We start from the raw sequence: 15,060 nt of genomic DNA on the forward strand, positions 1-15,060 counted from the left end.
ACAGAGAAAATTAATTTTTGTGTTTTGTCTTTTCTTGCTTTAAAATTTAAGCAGAAATGGACTGTTTTGTTGTCTGAAATGACAGGGAGATAAAGAATTATGTAAATTTGAGCCTGCCACTCACCATTGTGGAGGCTATGAAAAGAATCCTTCCCTATTTCCTTCATCTACTTGCCCTTGAAAATTTGGATCCCCCGCCTAATTTAACCTGACACATAGCTGTGATATTGATCAAAGTTAGAAATAAAAGCATACACAACATATCCCCTAAATCATATATGAATAGCAACCAGATTAAACATGGGAACAGGTCACAGGGAGATTTTATTGATTTTTCCCAAATATCTAATGCCAACCAACCAACTCCTTCTCTTTGGTCCTAATCTGCCCTTGCTATGATCAAAATGGTCATGACAAACACCATAACAAAAAAAATCCACATGAAAAACCGGTCTATGACTTTGGCGACCTTCTTCCACTCACTGTTCTTGGAGTTGGTGGCCTTGTGGTCTTTGAGACACTTGGCGATGTACTCAATATTTCTTGTCAGCACTTCATAGCGTGCACAGGAACTATCAGTATTCTGGGAGGTCCCACCCTGGTACCTCAGGTCATTCTTTAAGAGTTTGTTCATTTCCTTCTTTCTGGAAGGGTCTTTGTTTCTGGATGTTTTCAGGTTGCACCCTGGGAATGTGCTAGAAACCTTCACGATTTGTTCTGGCTCCTGGCTATGGCGGGGGCTGAGACAGCTCTCACCCACATCGTAGACAAACAAGATCCTGGACATGTACTTCAGGATGACCACCTTGGCCCAGTGTGGCACTGGCCGGGCCTCTGCCCCACAGAAGTGGATATTCATCACCATGATGGTAAGGGCTGTGGAGGCTGTGATCAAGGCCATGGTGGCTATGTAGTATTTACCTGGAATGACAGTGGTACCACCTAAGTTCATTTTCATACTCTCTTCACAGTTGATGGAAAAATAACAAACACCTTTCCTAAGCAACTTGTCTACCCTAATTGTCAGCAGTAGAGAGACTTTTGCATCTCAAGTCCAGCATCATCACCCACTAAACTTAGAACTAAGCATAAAAGCCTGTTGAACTCCAGCTTCATGATCTATAAAACAAGTATAATAATAGCGTCCAACTTACAATATGGTGAGGTATAGCATAAATGATATCTGTAAAGTACTCAGTGCCATCCTTGACTCTAATTTTAAAAGGTTCACATGTTTACCAGCATGTGAAAAAATAGTCTCACCAAACCAGCAACGAATGGCCTTAGAATACCTCCAGGCCTCATTGTCATGGGACACAATTACTACTGCCCAAGAAAGGAGACACTGTGTCACCAACTTTAAATGTGATTTGATTACATATGGCATTTAAATGTTCATGAAAAGAGAAAATGAAGGGAAGGCATGGGAAGGGTACAGATTTGTGAAACATATATTGAACAACAGTAAAAAACAAAACAAACTAGCAATTAGAGCCGAAGGATGACAAGATGACTCAGTGGGTAAAATCAGTGCAAGCATGAGGACCTGAGTTTGTGTCCCCAGCATCCATGTAAAAAGTCACCTATGACTCTTTGTGCCTATAATCCCAGCATTGGTGGGCAGTGGCAGGTAGAGCCCCAAACCTCACTAAGCAGCCAGCCAGACTAGCTGAAAAGGACAACTTCTTTTAAGGGAGAGCCCCTGTGCAGTGCAGTAAGATGGAGAGCAAAATGGGGAGAGGGCCTGCTCTTGCCTCAGAATGACCTCAAGTGTGAGTGCATGGGCATGAGCACCCATTCCCTCCCCACCTTCATCCCCCACAAATAAAACCAAGGACAAGCTTTTGAAAAGAGGAATAAAATGAGCATAGTGATTGACTCCTATAATCCCAGCTTCTTGGGAGTTGGAGGTGGACGATTATGCCCAGGAGGTAAAGCTTAGCTTGCCCAACATACAAAGGGGTCCTCTTTTTTTTTTCCAAAGGGGCCCTCTTTAAAAAGAAACAGAGTAATAAAATTGGTAAATCTTTAATAAGATCACTCACTCATGGGGAGAGGAGAGGAAGAGAGCAGGAGCCTTAATCAAAAAAAAAAAAAAAAAAAAAAAAAAAAAAGGCAGGAAAAGAAATAGTAACTCATTTCTATTTTTTCCAGATAGAGTCTCATGTTAGCCCAGGCCGACCTTGGATTTGTCAGGCAGCCGAGGTTGATCATGAACTTCTAATCCTCAAGCTTCCACCTCCTAAGTGCTGGGGGTTATGAACATGAATCTCCATGCCTGAGTTCATGAGGAGATCCTTCATGCTAAATAGGCACCCTACCAACTGAGCTATACCTTCATCTCCATGCTGTCTTTTTATTTACTTATTTTTCGATACTTAGGAATGAATTTAGGGCTTCCTGCGTGTTAGCCAAGTGTTCTTCCACTGACATATATCCCCACTCCCCAGAGTGTCTTGATATATCATGGAAAAGGAGGCTCTGGTTGAGGAATCCAAAATTCAATACTGGAAAGCCTATTGATGCAATTCACTGCATTAATGGGTAAAAGGGAAGCCTCATGCTGTTATCTTATAAATGGAGACAAGAAGCTTGATAATTGCCTTGCCGGGGACAGCATTGGCAGGCCTGTGACAAAGGATCTGTGAATGAATTTGCTAACCACAGAGGGCTTGTTAGATGTACTGCGTTACAGCTGCAGCAGGCAAGACAGAGAGAAAGCTGCACAGAGGCAGGCTGGGGTGGCTTCTATGTGGTGTGGAGTTGTGGGGACAGTAGGCAGTGTTTCAGTGTTGTGGAGTCCCAGGTTTATTATGATTGGCAATAGCATGGCCTTGAGGTAATTCTGGTCTTGCCCTGAGTCAGAAATGGCTCAGTGTGACCTCTCATCCTAAACTCTAAACCAGTGCCCGGGGTTTGCAGTCATGGCTTGTTAGGATTAATTCTTCCTGATGGTCTGCTTGGAGGCACCTGCAGCCTTGATCTCAGTCCAGCCTGACCTGAAGCAAAGGTTCTAAGGTTAGGATGGTCCAGCACAGCTATCCATCCCAGAATGACATTCATAATAATGTTTAACATCCACTTATTATTTATTAAAAAGTCCAGATTAACTTCAAAAGGAGTATGGGTCAGAAACATGCATGAAATGGTACTTGTCACTCAGAAAATGTGAACATGTTTGTGTACTGTGAGAGTAAAAAGGCTGGGGCTGTGGCTTTTGCCTAGCATGCACAGATCCTGGGTTCAATCTCCAAGCATAGTGTGGAGTGGAGGGGAGCAGAGATTGGGAGCCCAATGTTAGGCATGGTGGCTCCCAGCACTTGGGAAGCCGAGGCAGGAGAAATGAAAATCCAAGTCCAAGGCCAGCCTGGTTTCATAGTGAGATGCTGTCTCCAAAAACAATGACAACAAAAGGAGCACATTTCACAGGTGCTACAAGCAAAATACTGTGATTTTTTAACACATGTTCTCAAAAAACAGTGTATACACATTCTAAAAGACAAATCCCACATTACCATAGAAACGATTAATGCTCCCCTAATCCTTGTGAATAATCTCTCTTTAGAAATGTGTCAGCTTGTCATTGAATGTCACTGCTAAGGAAGAGAGGGACCTGTCCATGGTCCCACTCAGACAGAGTTATCATTTCTGGCTTGGTTTTAGGTTTAGTTTGAGGCAGGCCTTAAACTCTCTCTTTCCATCCCCAAGTGCTGGGTGATAGGTGTCTGTCACCATGTCTAACCAGTGTCACTCATATCTGTCTCCAGAGAAGTACTAAGAGTACCGGGACACCTAGACATTTCTTTACTAGTGAAGAAGAAAACCTGTGTTTATTTTAGGGGTAGTGCTTGTGTGTGTGTGTGTGTGTGTGTGTGCACGTGCATGCACACACATGCACACACGCACATGTGTTTTTTCAAAAAGACATAAAAGGAAAATAATATCTAGGTCTGTTGGTGCCTCCTGTAGTCCTTGTACTTGGGAGGTGGAAGCAGAAGGATCAGGAATTCAAAGCCTGCCTTGGCTACAGAAACAATTCCAAACCAGTCTAGGCCACATGAGACCCTGTCCCCCAGAAAACAAAAATAAAAAATGAACATGTCTCCATAAAAACCAATGCATCACTGTCTGAATATTGGGTAAGTGGATTAAGTAGTGAGTGAATGGTCACACAGCACCTAGTGATTATTGTTCTCCATGTCCCTGAGTTCTGAAGGAACTAAAAATTAGGTTTACTTTGGGTTCCAGTAAGCATCTATTATAGCAGCAAGTTGAGGTGTTGGATTGGAGGGGTCTCCTTGGTGGCAGTGGAAGGGTCTCAGAACAACACAGAGAAGCAGGCATGACAGCCTTAGCCTCCACTTCAACCCTTGGTTACAGGTAATATTACTGCAGACTGTTGAAAATGTACTTTGTGGACCATTTAATTCCAGCAACTATACCTATATAGGCAAAGATGCCATCTGCAGGTACTGAATGGATTTTGTGAAATCATTAGGCCAGTTGCTTCAGTTTGAGGCATGAACACCATCCCAGCTGCTACAAAGCTCAGCTCTACCAAGTATACACTCACCTATCAGAGGCACGTTTTCTGAGGCTGGCATGATCTCTGCCACCATTAGTTGAAATACGGTCATAGCCAATAGGATGGTCACTCCCAGAGAGACCTTCTCCCCCGAGGCTGCTGGAAGATAAAAACTCAAAGGAGCGAGGAATGATATGAGGACACAAGGGATGAGTAGGTTGACAATGTAGAAGGAGGACCTCCTCTTGAGAAGGAGAGTGAAGGTCACATCTGGGTATGGCTCCGAGCAGCAGCCATAGGAGATGACATTCTTCACTGCAGGCATGCCATGGACCTCCCATTCCACATCTTCAATGAAGTCAGAGAGGTCGCCACTGTCCAGGGCATTGAATATGTCCACCTGGTTGCCATTGTAGGTCCAGGAACCAAAGGTCAGGTTGCACTGCTGGCTGTCGAAGGGGAAATAGGTGACATCAACTACGCAGGAGCTTTTGATGATGGCTGGTGAATCCCAGATGATGAGCCCATCATAACGCAGGACAACATTGGTGTTCACAGGCTCTGAGGACTCATCATCAGCCCTGGAGAGCAAATGGGGACTGTGACAAGCACTTGCAGAGGAACCTTACTGACTTACCTCTCACAGCTCACCACCCTGTGTCTGTCATTTCAGCATTTTTGGCAGTGGGCCCCATTTCTCCATCCCTCTGGCATGTGAGTTTGGAATCACTACCAAGGCAACCCTCCACTTCCTTTGACTGGTCTGGACCACTTCCGTTACCACCTTTATAAAGCATCTCTGCTGTGTTCCTTCCAAACCCACATCAATGCTACCCATGATCTGAGCATCCAGAAAAAAAGGGAGTCTGTCAGGGATAAAATTGGATTCTCTGGTTTTGTTGCTGTCATCAGAGATGAGTGTGTTTATTTGGAAAACACAGAGAAAAAAGTCATGCATCCATAATATTACAGATGTCCACTATTGTTGTTGTTGTTGTTTTCCTTACTCTTTTGGTGGGCCTGCCACTCAGCTCCCAAACAAATACATGGAGACTTATCCTTACTTACAGATGCTGGGCCTTAGTTTGGCTTGTTTCTAGCCAGCTTTTCTTATCTTAAATTATCCCTTCTACCTTTTGCCTCTGGGCTTTTACCTCTCTCTCTCTCTCTCTCTCTCTCTCTCTCTCTCTCTCTCTCTACATATATATATATATATATATATATATATATATATATATATTATGTGTCTGAGTCTATGGCTGGGTGGCTGGCCCTGGAGTCCCCTCTCTTTCTCTTCTCTTCTCTTACCATTACCTTTTCCCTTTTCCCTATTTATTCTCTCTGCCCAGCAGCCCTGACTATTTCTCACTCCTGCCTAGTTATTGGACATTCAGCTCTTTATTAGGCCAAGCAGGTGTTTTAGACAGGCAAAGTAACACAGCTTCACAGAATTAAACAAATGTAACATAAAAGAATGCAACACATCTTTGCATCATTAAACAAATATTCCACAGCATAAAAGAATGTAACACATATTTAACTAATATTTTATAAGACACCATTTCTCAGGATATCTTCTCTAATCTTCCTCTGCTAGTTCTAGGTATGAAATCTCTGTTAACCTTAGGGAATTAGTCTTCCTCCACTGCCATTACAAGCCAGAGGCACTGCCAGCATGAGCTCATGAGCACATAGGTTGCTTCTCTAACACACAGCCACAGGTGGGGTTTAACTTAGTGGCTGTGTATGCTTGTAAAGAGGCATTTCGGTAATGCCAGTGGGGAGAGCCCTGCTTATTTTGTTTGTTCCCCAGAGAGAACTGATAGAAACCACAGAAAATGCTGAGAGATCATCTATGTCAACTGAATTCTCAGAACTCACTTCGTGGGTGAAAAGTGGCTATGGATCCATGACTCATCTTCTTGGAGGGAGGGTGGGGAGCGAGGGAGAAGAGGAGGGGGGAGATGAAAAAGGAGGAGAAGGGGTAGATTAGTAATAAAATCTCAGTTCTTAAATGTTAGCTTACGTGGAAGGTGCATGGAACATTCATCCCCCTGGGCACTTAAAATGGGGGATGGACAGTAGTAGGTCATGACTTCTGGATGAGTTCTGAGTGTGGAATGAGTAATCTCACTGTTGCTTCTGTAAGGGGTCTTCACATCCACTAGGCAGCTCTGCCTAAGGAGCTCTCCCCAGTAGCCTCCATTTTTATCTGAACAACAGTTCTGTCACATAATCTTTGGACCATGAGCAGGTCAAATTATATCTCCAGAAATTCTTGCACTGAAGTCCTAGCTTCCCAGCATCTCAGAGCTAGGTTGGAATGGTGGTGAACTTGGGAGGATGAGGCAGAAGGATTGCCAGATCCAGGACAGCTTGAGCAAAACAGAAAGACCCTTTCTTTAAAAACCAAGCAATAACAACAAACAAAACCATGTCAGAGGAAGAGGCGACAGAAAGGGGGAGGAGGACAAGGGTTATGGTAGATATAGTAAGTTAAGATGTAGCTCATGCTGGAACAGAGTGGGCTTCCTCTGTCTGTACTGCAAGTCTACTTACAGGAGAGGGGATTCGGGCATGGGACACACATAGGGAGAACCCCCTGTGAAGATGAAAGCGAAGATCAAAGTGGAACTTCTACAACTCAAGAGACATGGGTGAGAGCGAGTTCTGGAAGCTGGGGGAGAGGCATGGAGTAGGTTCCTGTTTGCAGCCTGCTGACACTTTTGTTCTCCAGTCTTCAAAAGCATGAACTGACAAATGTGTCCTCTTCAAGTCACCAAGTCTGCACTTATAGCTTATCCCTTAAGAAACTAACATGGTCTCCAATTTTGCACCTGAAAAGAGGAATATAAAATTTGAAAGTCTTCTTTCAACTCTAGGCTTTTAGTAGCTGATACCCTATCACCTGAGATTTGGACTAGAAACACAGATTCATATTCCACATGTGTTTTAAATGTCCCCCTGACATCATGTTTAAGTTTCTACTAAATCAGTAGTTTCACTGCGGGAAATCATCTGGTCTGAGTTGCTTACTTGTTGTACAGGACAATGTCCGGCCTCCATACCAGGTCGCTAGGGATTCTAATGGAGTCCAGCCCATCATACTGCTCTCGATCCCATGTGAGATATGCGTCATGCCAGGTTTGGCGGATCCACAGATAGGCTGTCAGAATCTGATTTCGCTCATCCTAAGCAATGAATCCAGATGTCATTTTATCCAGTATATGCTTTCAATTTTGGAACACTTAGTCTTGATAGCAGGTAGCAGGAATCTCAAGAATGCCCATCTGTTTTCAACCCACAAATGAGACATTTCAAAATTCTATCTGGTTGATTGATTAATAAGGCTACATCTAATGCCTCCTTGATGTAGTGTGCAGAATATAAAAGAGACAGGTGTTTAAGACTTCATATCTTTCCATGAACCAACTGTTTAATGTTCTCTGAAGCTGGATTAGCTAACAATACAGTTGATCCAGGAGTCGGGCAACATCTACTATGTGCAAAAGAAAATATCATTCAAATCTCCTAACATTATATAATTAAATATTTATATTTAGGAAATCAGCCACACCATCTTAAAACACCTTTATTTTTAAAAACTGTGATTAAATCCAGAAAGCATCTAAGTATTATTTTAGGAGACTGGAGTTAAATGTGTGTACTGCTTTTTCAGGAGACCTAGGTCAGTTCCTAGTACCCATGTCAGGTGGCTCCCAACTGCCTGTAATTCTAGCTCCATGAGATCGGATGCCCTCTTCTGGCTTCTGTAGTCTCTGCACTCATATGCACAAATGAGCACACATATACACATAATTAAACTTAAATAAAATAGTAAAAGCTCCATTTTAGTCATCTTATAATTGTCAGTGGCTTCCAGTAGTTTACCACACTGTATAATCTTCTCAATTATCTAACTCAAGGACATTTTCATCACATCTAAAAGAAGCCTCATAGCCATTAAATAGTTACTGGTCCCTCCCCAAGGCGCTGGCAACCAATGCTCCGTTTTCTGTCTGAATGGACAGGCCTATTTTGGACTCTATGAATAGAATCTTACCATATGCAGCACTGTTTCTTTCAATTGCCTTAGACTGTTAGTGTCCGTGGCCAGAACTGTAGGTGGCATTAGTGACAGAAACATCAGTGACATTAGCATTTAATGAAATGACTCATCCAGAAGAGAGTTTTGTTTTCCCTGCTCCTCCTGCAAGCTGGTACCCAGAACAGCCCATGTCACTCTGCCCCAAGGTCCCCTTAAGACATCCCTTTAGCAGCAAATGCTTGTTTTCATCGTGATCCTCTTTCCAAAGTGTCATCATCAAATGTTACCTACCATATCCTTGATCTGAGAAAGTGTGATCTGCATGGTGACATTCAGGGCTGTGTCCGTATCTTCTACTGGACGCAGGGCATTGGAGTAATCTTCAAAAAGGTCACTGAACAATTTTTGAGCATATTTTCCATCTGCTGTTTCTACAGCTGCTCAAAGAAAGGACCCAGATCAACATTTCAAAACAAGAACATAACTGGGATAGTCGTGGGGGTGGCTCCACATCAGCTAGGGATGAATTCTTCTGGCCCATCCTATCTACTCCCATCATCATGAGTCAGAAAGAGGTATGAACATGTCCATGTACTCACATCCACTCTCCTGTCTTTCTGACCCTACCCCATCTCCTACTAAAGAAAAGGTTCTAGAGGCGTCCATACGGAGCATGGCACTAGACACTCACCTCTGAGTCCAGAAGCAATGAAACACACCCAGAAAAAGGAGATGTAGGAATGGGGCTGGTTCATCTTTTCCCAACCTCCAGAATGCCCAGTGAAATAACAAGGACTTCCACTTCTGTCTATGAAGGACGAAAAGCACAGTCACATAACAGATGGAGACTGCCTCTGGTAAGCTGAGACTGCAGCTCCAGTAACTGTGATGCTAGGAGCCAGGGAGGGGGGTGGTTAGGCAGTGCCACTCTTGGGGAGGTGTCTAAGTGCATAGCTACCATCCATCCAAACCAAGGAAAAGGTAGAAGCAGGAACCAGGGACACACCTGATACCTAGAGACTGCAGGAAAGCAGAAGGGGGCTTGCTACACCTGCCACAATTGGATTCAGCTTGGGTGGAGATTTCAAGGGAAGCCGAACGGCTATAGACTCAGAGCTGACATCCAGAGGTCACCCTGCCCTGCTAGCAGCATTTGAAGGGGGTGCGAATGACTGCCTGGTCTCTAGAATACGTAGACATTTGAGTTTCTTCGATCCCTGTTTCTGATCATTTCTTCCATTGTCCCACTGGGCACGGATCTCAAAGAGTAGATGAGTAGGAATATACGTGTGACAGGGTCTGCTGGGTGGGAGAAGAAATTTGGCCCCAGAGGGAATGGTAGTGTTTTTAATTAGAGTTGGAGTCAAACGCCTGGGTGTGGCACCTACTCAAACTTTTACTGGCCCCACAACTCTGGACAAGTTCCCTGGTCATTCTGAGTGTCCCTGAGCAAACTGACTAGGAAAAATAATAATCCCTGTCCCCCAAAGCTAGCAGTCTACACCTACGTAAGCAGGATGACATTAAGGCCATGTTAGTGACTCACACCTATGCTCAGCTTTGCAAATTCAGACTGTCTCCGTCTACCAAGTCAACCAGGCTGTGCCAGCTCTTACAACAAATGGTTCAACGGCTAGCCAGATCCCATGAGACTAACTTCTGACCACCACGGTATCACTACATTGCTTCTCCTTTTCACTGAAATGCTATTTTATATTATTTCGTTCACTTTTCACATAACTAATTTTGTCACACACGTCGCTTTCCAATTGCATCTGCAGTCGGGGAGCTCACGCTGTTCTCTTGTCTAGGGAAACTGCCTTGGAAACCAAATTAAGATAATTTGACTGCCTAGGATCAAAGCAAGGAAACTGGATAGCTCTATTTGATCAGGTTACAGGTAACTAATGACTCACCCATCCCTCTTCAGGAATATATCTCCCATGTGGAACAGACATCCAAGTCGTCAACTGAATGCGTTTCTTGTTGTCCACCCACCTCTGTTCTTTGAGAAGACATTATTTTCCTCTCACCTCAATCTTAGTCATCCAATGACACATGTCCTAGGCACTGGGGCCATGCTTCCTTCAGCAAACAATTGCTCTCCAGTGTCCAGTGTTCATTTTCCTGTGGGGAAGCCAAGATCTTGAGATGCACACTGGCTTGCTTCCAGCAGCTAGTGGCCAGTGAAGGGATCCAGGCCCCCTACTCCAAACGATTTTTATGCTTATAACATGAACATGCCTGTCCTGGTTTTTAACAGTATGGCTTTGGATGCAGGGAAGTGATAGTCTTCTTGCAGACTAAAACTGTTTCTTTTCTTCTCCACAGTACTCTGAGCAGGCTCTGGGAAGAGGTGCTCAGAGAACACATGGAACTAGCTGCCCTAGGGGCTGCTTTTGGTTACTTGTGCTCAACTCAGTTCATTCAGTGGGTCACTTAGAATTAAAAAAACAAACAAGCAAACAAACAAAACAATGAGAAAGCTGATGGTCTCCTCTTAATGCTAAGTGTTAATTAAGTCAATGCTTAACTAATTAATCAATTAACTGGAGGGGGATTGGCCTTGAGGCCAAGATGCTAACAAATACAAAGTAACCTTTTAAATTCTATATAGCTTCTGTCTCTTGACTTAAGATCAAGTGTAAATTGATCTTAAGCACTGTGGGAGGGCTGGGAAAATGGCTCAGCAGGCAATCCATGTGCCTCAAGCACAAGGACCAGCATTCAAATCCCCAGAACCCACACAAAGCCAGGCAATGTGATGTGAGTCTGCAACCCCGTGCTCCTAAGACATGGAAGCAGGAGGAGTCCCTGGAGCTCATGGGACAGTGGAGAGGAACAGAGGCCCTGTCTCAGGGTAGGAGGAGCATCACCCAAGGATGCCTTCTGACTTCCAAAAGTGTGCAGTGACGTACATACACCAGCACTCACTCACACATAAACGTGTGCATGCACAACAATATACACACATACTTCTAACACATGCATATACAAACACACATACACTGCCTCTCCTACTCCCCGCACACTGCCTTCTCTACACACACACACACACACACACACACACACACACACACACTGTCCTCTCTATCCACACACTGTCTTCTCTCCACCATCCCCCAACACACACCAGGCATGGGGACGGAGGTATAACTGCCAAATATTTTCCAAGACTTGCTCATTCCCCACTAAATTGCTCTCTCTCTACCCAAGCCATAACAACAACAAAAAAGAGACCTGGAGCTCTGGCTTCTGGGAACTAAGTAGCAGAAGAAATGAGCTGAATTAACTATGTAAGGTTCAATAAGGCTTGCAAAGCAGGCAGATAGCCTTAAAGATGATTTTTTTTAAGAATGTGGACTTGTTATATAGCTGAGACTAGAACTTCTAACCTCCCTGCCCCCTCCTCCCCAATTCTTCAATTAAAGGCCTGTACCACCTTGCCTGACAGGCTAACTGAGGAACTCCAAGCAGATTATTTAGTCTCTCTGTGCCTCGGTTTCTTCATCTATAAAATGGGGATAATTATAAATGAGTTACTTCATGGAAAACTCTAAAAACTGTTAAATAAGTAAGCATTACTGGGAAAAGCACACTATGTATCTCTATCTAGATAGACAGATGATAGATAGTAGATAGATAGATAGAAGCTATAGCTAAAGTTTATTTGATTGTTTATTTTTCTTTCCCTCTTCTTTCCTCTTCTCTATCTCTCTCCTACCCTAACTGTCTCAACAGATCTGGTTAAAGAACAGTTGCTTTATTTGACAATTAGCTTGTACTTTGGGTGGGAGAATTAGAATTTTATTCCTGTTATTTTCTTGTTGCCCTTTAAAAAAAATTATCACTTTTGTTTATGTGAGTGTGTGTGTGTGTGTGTGTGTGTGTGAGAGAGAGAGAGAGAGAGAGAGAGAGAGAGAGAGAGAGAGAGAGAGAGAGAGAGAGAGAGAATATGCATGTGTATGTGAGTTCCTCAAGGTACTCCAGGTGGTTGTGAGCCATCTGACTGGGATGCTGGGACTCAAACTCTGGTCCCTGGTTGTCCTTTTTATACAGCAATGTTAATATTATTGTCAGCCCACAGTAGAGTTGTTTTGTAACAGTATTTGAGAGTGGGTAGGAGTGTTGAGACAGGGTATTATGGTATTATAGAGCTCCAGGTCAACCTTGAATTCCTTTGCAGACAAAGTATTGCAGGTATGAGGCAGCATGCCTAGTGGTATTCTTCTGTTTGCATGTTGTGAGTTACCCAGTCTAAACCTATCTCAGACATGAGCAAATCCTTTCTGTAAAAACAAACAAAAACCCAAACAGCCAGTATTTTCAGCCTTGCACCATCTGGTCTCTTCCTGAAGGTTGTACTGTAAAAGCAGATGAGTGAGTGACAAAATGAATTAGTATGCCTGTGTCCTAAGAAACTCTTATTTACAGCCAGGCACAGTGATTTATATATCTGTGGTCTCAGCATTCAGGAGGCTGAGGCAGGAGGGTTTCTGTATTGCATAAGGTGCCAGGCAAGACATGTTCCAAAACAAACAAACAAACAAACAAACAAACAAGAAAACGAATCTTATTTACAAAAATAGGCGGTGGGTCATGGTTTACTGACCCCTGGTACAGGCCACTGAATTCATGAATCCACATAACAGCATTCAGGCAAAGTGTGCTGGCGTTTAGTACCCCAAGAACACGGGGCATTGCCTGCAGGTAGAAGAGAGCTCAAGTGCCCACCTTGGCATGGTAAGGTGCAAGGCTGAGCCAGGGTAGACACTCAGCCTCTTAGCCCTTTACTCACACTGTCTTCTGCACAGCCTTCAAATACAAGAAATTGTCTAACGAAGAGTTAGAAATATGTGGGACCAAATACCCCCTGTGTTGTGAGGAAGCTTCCAGGGTCACCAAGCAGATTAGGATTGAGCTGCCAGCCTGTGCCCTCCTGCCTGCCTCAGACCTTCTAGCTCCCTCACTTTAAAGTACTTTTTAAATCTTATACTGAGTCTCAGGTAGCCCAGGCTGGTCTCCTCCATAGTGGAAGCCACCTCAAACTCTTGATCTTCTGCCTCTCCCTCCCAAACGTTAGGATCACACCTGGCTTCATTTAACTAACTTCCTCTTTTAAAAAGGCTTCCAATGTAGTCATATTTTGGGGGACTGTTAGGACTTCAAACATGCATTTGTGGGCACACCGTTCATCACCTAACACTCATATCCAATCATCAACAGATGCTGGCTGTCCTGCCTGTATAACGTGTCTAGCTAGAGTCCAGCCACCTCACACCCTCTTCACCATTCTTTCTGATCCAAGCATTGTCCACTAACTCCCACCAGCCCCTCCGTGCCTGCTCTAACAGCCACGTTGTCTCTACAGTTCTGTTCCACCACCGTCCACTGAGCTACCTCAGTGGCTTTTCATCTGAGTAAACCCTACCCTCACTACACCTCCATTGCAACACGCCCCCTCACCTATTCCACTCATCTCAGTGGTCTCCGTGATGCCCCACAGACACACTACACCACTCCTATTTCAGTCTTTGGCTCTTTCTGTCCCCTCTATCAAGGGTAGCCTTAGCCATATGCTCTCGGCTCCCTTCCTCTCTGCCTTCTTGGGGCGGTTGCTCTGCCTCCGTGTAAGAAGCCCCTCCCAGAGGTACTGCACAGCATCCCAGCCCTCTTCCTCCACTTTCCTGCATTACTCTTCCCTCACACCCAAGAGTAGTGGAAGTGTGTGCTACATCCACACGCTTGCTTATTTATCATCTGTCTCCATACTAGAAGTTAAGTTTCAGGGCAGAAGGGACCATGCCATATTCTATGCTGATCAGGTATCTATGGATTATGCAAATGAATCATGTCAAGTAAGAAAAGGAAGCTAAGGAGTCAGCAAATTTCCATGAAAAATGGCAGATACCTTTCTCATTATCTATAACGTTACCAAAGGACACCAACTTTTTCCTTTTCTCTCCCCCTCTTCCTTCTCTTCCTCCTCCTTCTTCCTTTCCTCCTCCTCCTCTTCCTCCTTGTCTCCTTCTTCCTCCTCCTCCCCCTCCCTCTTCTCACCTACACCAAATTATTATTTAGCCTTATACTCTCAGCATACTTCTGTGTTGTATTTTAACCTGTGTCAGGAAAATTCCCTTAAAAACATGAACATAGATAGATTTTACTTTTCTGCATGCAGCCATGAGTTCTAGATAGTCCTACCTCAAGGGGAGCCACCACCAAGATCAATGCCATTGCTGCAGAATTGGGCCCAGAAGCATCTCTCCGATGTCTTTGCTAATTCTGATGCAGCAGAAAGAACATTATAGGACATAGCAGGATCCTGTGGCCCAAATCAAGCCATAAGCCCATCATATTAGTTGTGTGAGTAATAAGTCCTGAGTCTCACTTGTACATTTGTAAGAGTGAGACATAACACTCACTTAAAGGGATTATTGTGAGGAGTCAAGAGAAAACAGATGAACTACCAAGCACATGACTGACA

General features: G+C 44.0%; 1 protein-coding gene across 1 annotated transcript; it reads right to left on the bottom strand.

The window, feature by feature from the left end:
- Positions 1-303: 303 nt before the first annotated feature.
- Positions 304-9,328, bottom strand: Chrna9 (cholinergic receptor nicotinic alpha 9 subunit). Its single transcript, XM_051198106.1, has 5 exons — positions 9,265-9,328; positions 8,865-9,010; positions 7,562-7,716; positions 4,574-5,106; positions 304-921 (listed from the first exon to the last, which is right to left on the bottom strand). Exons 1-5 carry the CDS (start codon positions 9,326-9,328, stop codon positions 380-382), a joined length of 1,440 nt encoding a protein of 479 aa, XP_051054063.1. The 3' UTR covers positions 304-379.
- Between the last annotated feature and the right edge of the window lie 5,732 nt (positions 9,329-15,060).

This window comes from Phodopus roborovskii, unplaced genomic scaffold (genome assembly GCF_943737965.1).
Source record: "Phodopus roborovskii unplaced genomic scaffold, PHOROB, whole genome shotgun sequence".
Taxonomy (NCBI): domain Eukaryota; kingdom Metazoa; phylum Chordata; class Mammalia; order Rodentia; family Cricetidae; genus Phodopus; species Phodopus roborovskii.

Coding starts and splice junctions, on each gene's coding strand:
- Chrna9 (XM_051198106.1), bottom strand. CDS start 9,328: ATGAACCAGCCCCATTCCTACATCTCCTTTTTCTGGGTGTGTTTCATT. Junction 9,011..9,264: donor CATTGCTTCTGGACTCAGAG/GTGAGTGTCTAG, acceptor TTCTTTGAGCAG/CTGTAGAAACAGCAGATGGA. Junction 922..4,573: donor AGAAAACGTGCCTCTGATAG/GTGAGTGTATAC, acceptor CTGTCATTCCAG/GTAAATACTACATAGCCACC.